Source organism: Herpailurus yagouaroundi, unplaced genomic scaffold (assembly GCF_014898765.1).
Source record: "Herpailurus yagouaroundi ecotype Mexico unplaced genomic scaffold, PumYag 194, whole genome shotgun sequence".
NCBI lineage: Eukaryota > Metazoa > Chordata > Mammalia > Carnivora > Felidae > Herpailurus > Herpailurus yagouaroundi.
Window position 1 is genome coordinate 981,365 of NW_024412425.1, and position 8,815 is coordinate 990,179.

The 8,815-nt window shown below is 51.6% G+C and overlaps 1 protein-coding gene across 4 annotated transcripts in view; it reads left to right on the forward strand.

The window, feature by feature from the left end:
- GMFG (glia maturation factor gamma) overlaps positions 1 to 8,337 on the forward strand; it is a 13,742-nt gene extending 5,405 nt beyond the window's left edge. The window contains exons 1-8 of one of the 4 annotated variants that reach the window (XM_040445904.1): positions 362 to 384; positions 3,759 to 3,768; positions 4,193 to 4,289; positions 4,415 to 4,463; positions 5,305 to 5,355; positions 7,252 to 7,334; positions 7,843 to 7,916; positions 8,102 to 8,337. In XM_040445904.1, coding sequence (XP_040301838.1) covers positions 377 to 384; positions 3,759 to 3,768; positions 4,193 to 4,289; positions 4,415 to 4,463; positions 5,305 to 5,355; positions 7,252 to 7,334; positions 7,843 to 7,916; positions 8,102 to 8,173 — 444 coding nt within the window. In that variant the 5' untranslated portion in view covers positions 362 to 376 and the 3' untranslated portion in view covers positions 8,174 to 8,337. Of the gene's footprint in view, positions 1 to 361; positions 385 to 3,648; positions 3,769 to 3,867; positions 4,024 to 4,192; positions 4,290 to 4,414; positions 4,464 to 5,304; positions 5,356 to 7,251; positions 7,335 to 7,842; positions 7,917 to 8,101 lie in introns of those variants that run through there. The other 3 variants (XM_040445905.1, XM_040445906.1, XM_040445907.1) reach the window with 3 other exon arrangements.
- The last annotated feature ends 478 nt before the right edge of the window (positions 8,338 to 8,815 follow it).

Below are 8,815 nucleotides of genomic sequence, written 5' to 3' on the forward strand. Positions count from 1 at the left end.
GGGAGAGAGGGTGAAATCCAAGAAAAGGTCCCTGGCTGGGGCATTGGGGGTTGGTGGTGCCTCCCAGAACAGGTCTGGAAGATTCTGAGCCCAGTGCGGGCCACCCAGCAGCAGGGGCCAGGAGGCTGCATAGCCCTGGGTCTGGAGCTTAAGAGAGAAATTGGGGCTGGGAACCAAGATTTGAGGATCACCAGAGGTGGTGACTGAAGTTGTGGGTGTTAGCGATCTAGCCTGGAGAGGGTAGGAGGGTGAATGGAGACAAGGACCCAACAGAACTCTGACAGAAGGGGACACCTAAGGTTTAAGCAAAGGAATCGAGGGTCTCGAAGATTGGAAAGGAGCAGCCAGACAGGAAGGCGTGAGAAGAGGTCATTTCATGCCAGGGTGGGGGATATCACAAACCCCATCCACTACCCTTACATTTAAGCAAAAACTTTCACACCCTATAGAGTAGTTGTGGTTGAAAGACACACAAAGACTCATTTATTCATCCAACAACACTTAGGTACCTAATATGTATGTGTCAGGTGCTGTTCAAGGTTCTAGAAATTCAACAGTGGAACAAAGCACACAAATATCTCCGCCCGACGCTTACGTTCTGGTTGAGGGGACACAAACAATAAATAAATAAATACAATGTGACTCAGTGATAGTACTATGGAGTAAAATAAAGCAAGCTGAGGGGATGGAGTGATGAGGTCAGCACTATTTTAGATGGGGAAAGACCTCTTGGATCAGGTGAGATTGGAACAGGTATCTGAAGACATGAAGGGGTTCGGGCACCCAGGTGGCTCACTTGGTTAAGTGTCTGACTTTTTTTTTTTTTAATGTTTGTTTATTTTTGAGAGAGAGAGACACGGCGGAGCAGGGGAGGAGCAGAGAGAGAGGGAGACACAGAATCTGAAGCAGGCTCCAGGCTCTGAGCTGTCAGCACAGAGCCCGATGTGGGGCTCAAACCCATGAACCGTGAGATCATGACCTGAGCCGAAGTCGGATGCTTAACCGACTGAGCCACCCAGGCACCCCAGCATCTGACTCTTGATTCTGGCATGGGTCATGATCTCACGGTTCATGGGTTTGAGCCCCGCATTGGGCTCTGCACTGACAGTGTAGAGCCTTCTTGGGATTCTCTCTCTGCCCCTCCCCTAATATCTCTCTCTCTCTCTCAAAAATAAATAAGTAAACATTAAAAAAAAAAAAAGGAAATGAAAGGATAAACATAAGGGGAAGAGGGTTCCAGGGAGAAGGAACAGCAAATGCAAACAGCAACAGTGGCAGGATTATTTGCAGAACCACAAAGAGGCTAACGTGGCTGGAGTGGGGTGAGCAAAGAGGACGGTAATAGAAGACAAGGTCCAAGTGGTAATTGAAGAGGGGTGGTGGCAGATAAAGGCCACCGTAAGGACTTTAGCTTTTACCCAAATAATATGGAACCATAGGGGGATTTTGACAGAGGAAGTATGTTGTATGCCTTGGGTTTTATTAGGATCCCTCTGGCAGTCCTAGAGAGTATTCTAGAAGAGTAGACTGTGTGAGGGGAAGCAGGGGGACAGTGAGGAGGCTGCTGGGAGAGTGAGGACAGGGAGGAGGCTGCTGGGCAGGACCAGAGTACAGGCCATGGTGGTGGTGGGGAGGGTGGGAAGTGGGCAGGTTCTGGTTACATTTTGAATTTCAGAACCAGGAAGTTCTGATGTATGATGAGCTGGGTTAAAGATGACTGAGATCCATGGGGCGCCTGGGTGGCTCAGTCAGGTGGGCGGCCGACTACAGCTCAGGTCATGATCTCGCGGTCTGTGACTTCGAGCCCCGCATCGGGCTCTGTGCTGACAGCTCAGAGCCTGGAGCCTACTTCCGATTCTGTGTCTCCCTCTCTCTCTGCCCCTTCCCTGCTTGCACTCTCTCTCTCTCCCAAATAATAAGCATTTTTTAAAAATTTAAAGATGACTGAGACCCAGGTGGACACATCCGCTGGGCAGCTGCGTGTAGGAGTCTAGAGTTCAGGGAGAGGGCCAGGCTGGAGAAATGCTTAGGGTGTCCCCTTTGAAAGCTGAGAAACTGGATGAGATCAGGAGGCGAGGAAGGTAAAGGGAAAAGAGAAAGGACTGAGCCCCTAGAACACCCCACTGTCAAGAGGAAGAATCAGCAAGAGAAGCCAAGAAGGAGCAGCTAGAGGACTCAGAGGAAAACCAGGCCAGGGTGTTGTTCTGAAAGCCAAGTGAAGAAAGTGTATCAGGGCACAGGGAGTGATGGACGATGTCACATGCAGCCGACAGCACATGACAGACGAAGACTGAGAAATGACCATTAGGTCATTGGTGGCCCTGACAAGGGTATGTCAGGGAATGGGGACGGGAGTGACAATCTGCTGGGAGAGAGTTGAAGAGAAAATTGGGAGGAGAAACTGCAGGCAGTGAGCGTAGACGATTCCTTCTAGAAGTTTTGCTAAAAGGGAAGGAAATGAATGGGCAGTGGCTGGATGGAAGATAGGATTCTTAGTGTTTAAAAAGGAAGACATAACCCCACGTGGAGGCCGAGAGGAAAGATCCAGTGGGGGTGGGAACATTGGTGATGCAGAGAGAGGGAGGACAGCCACAGTGAGACCGTAAGCAGATGGGACAGGGTGGGCACCAGTGCCCATGGAGGGGCTTGCGGAAAGCTTGTTCACTGCACTTGTCCATGGGGCCAGCACAGGGGGCCAGCCAATGTGGAGCTGGGACCTGCGAAGATTCTTTTTTTTTTAATGATTATTTTTGAGAGAGGCAGCAAGTGGAGGGAGAGGACAGAGAGAGAGAGAATCTCAAGCAGGCTAAGCGCTGTCAACACAGAGCCTGATGCGGGGCTCGAACCCATGAACTGAGAAATCATGACCTGAGATGAAACCAAGAGTCCGGCGCTTCACCGACTGAACGCCCCCCCCCCCCCCCCGCCCCAGGTGCCCCTATGAAGAGTCTCTTTGGTTTGCTTATATTTTCTCACTGAAATACATGGATTTTTCCCATACATTACATTCCCTTTTATTTCTCCTTTGTATGACAGGACATTATATTGATTCGGGGGGGGGGGGGGGAGGAGGAATTTATGTACATAAGTAGGTTACTTTACCCAGGAATTTCATTTCAGAGTGGGAAAGGGGCAACACAAAATGCACTTAATAAAAAAGGGGGTACCAGTCTGACAGAATTGAACACCACTGTTGTAGGGCCGATTATTAGGCCCCTGAGGTTGAATGGCAGGCAAAAAATTCACCATTACCTGGGCTCTGTGGAGCCTCCATTTCCCCATCAGCACAACAAATGACAGTTTGATTAGCAAACATCCCTAAGTTCCCCCTTTTCTGCTCCAGAATTAAAATATTCCAGATGGGAGAGATCCAGGAAAGCTTCCTGGAGGAGGGGAGGAGTTAAAGAGCTCATTGTTATGTACTCTGTATTGAGTATGACCACCATACCAGGAGGTATGTGAAGCTCTTTTATCCTCACAAGAATCCTGAACCAGAGGGGCGAAGTTATTTAGCTAGGATCACACAGCAAGGCAGCATTCGAACCCAGGTCTAGGTGATTGCAAAGCCTGGGAGGTCCTGGCAGATGAGGGGAAGGAAGGAAGGGGAGGGGCCTTCTGAGACAGTTGTCCCAGAATGGGCATAAACAGGATGTGGTGGTGGATGAAACCTTTCCCCTGCCCCACACCCCGCCCCCTGAAGCCTTGGTCCCCACCCCTAGAAGACAGCGGAACTGAGAAAAGAAGAGGCCTGTGGACAGAAAAGTCATGGTCAGGGGGCCAGGGGTTGTATGGGAAGGGCTGGGGGCTGGGAGAGTGCCTGGGCGAAGGTCAGGCTGTGGGATAGAGGTCAGGGGCTAGGAGGGTGACCCCTGTGCCAAAGGGCCTGGCTGGGGGGAAGAGAGATGCCGTTTCCGGGTTTAGCCCCAGGCAGGCAGATCCTTGGGTCCCCTTGACCGTTCCCCAAGTGTGCCTGCTGAGAGGGCTGGAGTCCAGCCTCTACTCTGCACCCCAAGGGTGTGCATGGTAAGGGACAGTGTCTGCCCTAAGGAAAGGGCACTTTTTCCTAATGTTCACAGGAGCATCCTATGAGCCGTCAGGGCCCTCCTCTTTACTAGTGGAGAAACTGAGGTTTGGGGAAGGGGGCAGGGGCTGGGTCCAGGTCAGCTCAGCTATTCTTGGGCTTCCCTGGCAGTCCGATTCCCTGGTGGTGTGCGAGGTGGACCCAGAGCTAAAGGAAAAGCTGAGGCAATTTCGCTTCCGAAAAGAGACGGACAACGCAGCCATAATAAGTGAGTGTCATCTTCTCCCCTGGAAGGATGGGTGAAGGGGTGGGGACAAACGAGGAAGTCTGCGCCAGTGTCACGGGCGGGCGGATGGAAGGGGCGTCTAACCCCTGTGTGCCATCCCTCCCCAGTGAAGGTGGACAAAGACCGGCAGATGGTGGTGCTGGAGGAAGAATTTCAGGTGAGGGGCTGGGAGGGATGGGACCCCCCCCCCCCCCCCCCGCAGAAGTGCAGGGTGGGACTGGGAGAGCCAGGGGGCTGGAACCGATGCTCAGAGCTTGACACTGGGGGCCAGAAAGGCCTGGGGGTCAAGTTCCGGCTCAGTTGTGACTCGAGGCAAGAGATTTCACCTGCATGGGTCTGTTTCCTCATCTGTGAAATGGGGATACCGGTACCTCTCTCTCAGGGTTGTCTATGGATTCAATGATTTAATCCTTGTAGTGGGTTTAGAAGAAGGCCTGGCTCAGTGAAATGATGATGATGACGGTGACGATATTTTATTGGCACTTAAATGAGAGTTTCCAGAGAAGTAAAAAAAAAAAAAAAAAAAAAAACCAAAACCAGCGGAAATCCTGTAAAAGGGTAGAGCCCACCCTTTCTTTCCTCGCTGTCTTTATCAGTAACATGGGGATGATAATAAAGCTTACTTCATAGTATCGTGGTAAGAATTTGGGGGAGGGTGGCCCACGGAGGCTGACGCTGGGGCTGATCGACGGGAGGGGGAATTGGCCAGGAGCTGGGCTCTCTCAGGTCCTCTGAAAGGCAGTGCAGCAAATGGTTACGATTTGAACCCAGGTTCAAATCTGAATCCTGCTGCTCGCTATCTGCAACCTTGAACAGGTGTCGTAACAACTCTGGGCCTCAGTTTGCTTACCTGTAAAGTGGGGGTAATAACAGAACCTACCCCACAGCCTTGTGGGAAAGGTCAATGAGTTGATCTATGTGTGTTTCTTAGACCAGTGTCTTGGCAAGTGCTTGGAAGTGCTTATTTAATGTCAGTGTTTTCTCCCCCCCCCCCCCCGAACATTTCTCCAGAGGAACTAAAAACAGAGCTGCCAGAGAGACAGCCGAGGTATTGTGGGGGAAGGAAGGGGAGGGTCAGGCCAGGGGGAGAGGGGTGATGACGAAGGAAGAGACAGAGGGGCCCCTTGGATTCCTGTCTTAATCACGGGCTCTGATCCGTGTTTGAGGCCACGAATTCACACCCCAGGACCTTTTGTTTATTGCAGAGTTTTATACTGACAGTCACATGACATTAGAGCTGGATTATTTTTTCCTTTGGGTACAAACTTTGTTAGATTTCGGTCTCCTTATTGCATTTCATTAAACAAAAAATGAAAAAAAAAGTCCTTTTTCAACGCACGAGAATATTTGGGGCGGCAGAGGAGTTATTTGACCTTTAACGATTGGAGGGAATCCTGTGAGAAGCCACACGAGGCTGGTGCTTTTTGTATGGAGGAGCTCTTTGACCCTTCTATGAAATCTAGTCTGTTTAGAGTTTTCATCTCCACTGGGGTGAATTTTGGGTGCCCCGGGATTGCAACCCTCAATCTCAGGCTCTAGACCTCAGCCAGGATCAGCTCCCTAGGTATCTGACAAGTATAGTCACATTGGGCCTCATCGACAGAAGGGAAGCCTCAAACACAGGGCTTTTTTTTTTTTAAGTTTATTTACTTTGAGAGAGAGAGAGAGCAAGAGTAGACAAGGGACAGAGAGAAAGGGGGAGAGAGAGAATCCCAAGCAGGCTCCACACTGTCAATGCAGAGCTCGATGTGGGGCTCGAACTCACGAACTGTGAGATCATGACTTGAGCCAAGATCAAGAGTTGGATGCTTAACTGACTGAGCCACCTATGTGCCCCTCGAACACAGGGCTTTAATGCTCTGCGGCCACCTGCCATCTGGAAATTTTTTATGGTTTTATCTTTGAATTTGTGTTTTGTGTAAGGGTCTGATACGACAATGGAGCATGTGCTGGGGGCTCGGAGCCTCCTCCGGCTCACACATGGTCCCTCCTCCAGCCCTGGACAGCTTCTCCCCTGGTCACTGCCACCCAGTGAGTGCTGCTGCCCTCTGCCCCAGTCAGGGGCCTGAGTGCACATGTCGGGGGAGGGTCAGAGTCAGGGTCAAGGTTGGCACACACCCCCTGCATGACAAGTTCCAGGGTTTGTCTGCAAGCATCTGTACTTCCCCTGCGTGTGTGCTCATGCCCAAGAGAGCCTGACTTTATGTAGCAAACGTGACAAGACTGTAATCACGGGGCACCCAGGTGGCTCAGTCTGTTAAGCATCCAACTCCAGATCAGGTCATGATCTCCCAGTTTGTGGGTTCGAGTCCCTCATCGGGCTCTGGGCTGACAGCTCAGAGCCTGGAGCCTGCTTCGGATCCTGTGTCCCCTTGTCTCTCTGCCCCTCTCCCATTCACACATGCTTTCTCTCTCTCAAAAAAAGTAAACTTTAAAAAAACAGAAAGACCACAGTCAGTCTGGAGACAGACTGCAGAAGAAGAACAGCCTTTCTCCTGCCTTTGGAACAACAGGCCCCATGTGTTCATTTTGCGCTGGGCTTGGCAAGTTATGTGGCTGGCCCTAGTCTCAGGCCAGAGATCTAGAGCTCTGGACAGTACTGCATAGTGCTTGAGCCCTTACACTCCGGCACTGAATTTCCTGAGCTCAAATCTTTCCTCTGTCCACAGAACCTCGGGTAAGTGACCTTACCTCTCTGGGCCTCAGTTTTCCCATCTGTAGTATGGGGATAATAATAGCACTTATGTCATCGGTTATTGTGAATCGAACAAGCACCTCCTATTTGATTTTCATTTTGCATTTGAGGCCAGTGTCCTGGGTCTCCTCTGTTAACCCTAGGCCCTCAGACTCAGGCAAGATTTCAAGATTGTGGGCTCCGGCAATGGGCCCTGGACCTGGGCGCCAGGCCGAAGTATTGAATTTGAATCCCCTTTCACTGGTGTAGGTTCGTGGTTTACAGCTACAAGTATGTGCACGAGGACGGCCGAGTGTCCTACCCCTTGTGTTTCATCTTCTCCAGCCCCGTGGGTGAGACACAGCTGACACCTGTCCTGATAAGGGGGGGGGGGGTCTTAGATGCTGTGTGTGCGGCATGTGAGAGCGTGTATGTGGGTGCAGGTACTTGTGAGCGGGCACTGTGTGAATGTGTGTATACGTGACTTGGTGAGTACGGGAGCGTGTGGTGCATGTGGTGTGTGCGTGTGTGTGGTGTGTGGGTGTTGGGAGGGCAGCGGGGTGGGGGTGGGGGCTCAGATTCTTTAAGAATCCACCCATCCTCCTCAGTCCCAAGGTGTATAAGCAAGTTAGCCTTTTCCTTTTCCTTAGAAGCCCTGTCTGGCCTCTAAACCATCTCCAGGAACCCTCGGAATAGCAAGCCCCCAAACAAGTCCCAAAACTCTGAGTAGAGCTTCAAGAGACCACCTTGGAACAGCTCCCAAGACCCTTAGAAAAACTTCAGGGCCTGTATGACGTTGCTAGGGCCTTAGTGATAACCGGGGTCCCCCAGTTATGCTCCCTTCTCCTTTTTCCCATGCAGGCTGCAAGCCTGAACAACAAATGATGTATGCGGGGAGTAAAAACAGATTGGTGCAGACGGCGGAGCTCACGAAGGTCTGGGCCTGGGGCTGGGGCTCCCCAGTGTTAGGGAGGAGGAGGGGGAGGGTCTGGGCTTCCAGGTCTGAGGGAGGATGGGCTGAGGGTCCGGGACTCCAATTCTGAGGGAGGAAGGGGCCGGCCGGCGTGCTCGCCTCTGAGTTCCTGATTGGATCTCAACGCTGAGACCTCTCCCCGCCCAGGTGTTTGAAATCCGCACCACTGAAGACCTCACCGAGGCCTGGCTCCAAGAGAAGTTGTCTTTCTTTCGTTGACCTCTGGGTTGGGGAACTGAAATCCTCATGTCTGAATTCCTGAAGAGACTGGGAACTCGGACCCCTAAGGACCTGAACATCCGAAACCCTAAAGAAATTAAAATGCAAGAACTCCTCAGCAGGAGGAGTTTAATTTAAAGAAATTAAAATGCAAGAGATCCTCAGCTCTCAGTTTGTTTCTCATTGTGGGCCCTAGCCCACAGTCCCTGCAGTACCGGCCTTGGGCCAGCAGAGGGCAGGCAGACCAAGTGGATGGCCGTGAGTCCCAGGAGGAAAAGAGGATACCGATTTCTCAGAAAGGGAGGGGCCTGTAGGTTTTTCTAGGGTGTGTGGGTGTGTGGGTGGGTGGGAGGATGGAAGGGGGGCTAGGCTTCCTGGAGGAATGGGAAAATATCTGAATCCAGGAGGGGCCACTCCCAAGGGGAATAAGGACACCTGGATTCCTGAGAGGAAAAACAGGCCGAGTGCCCATTTTCCCTCCTCCCACTTTCCCTCCTCCCACTTTCCCACCCCCGGCTCTAGGGGCATCAGACATGAGCTTGCACTGAATGCTACTTTCCTCAGTGAGCCCCCAGGCAGGAAGAATTTAAAGGCAGAAAAGTTGTTAAAGGATCAAATGTAATTGCTTCAAGGGAGTTGCTG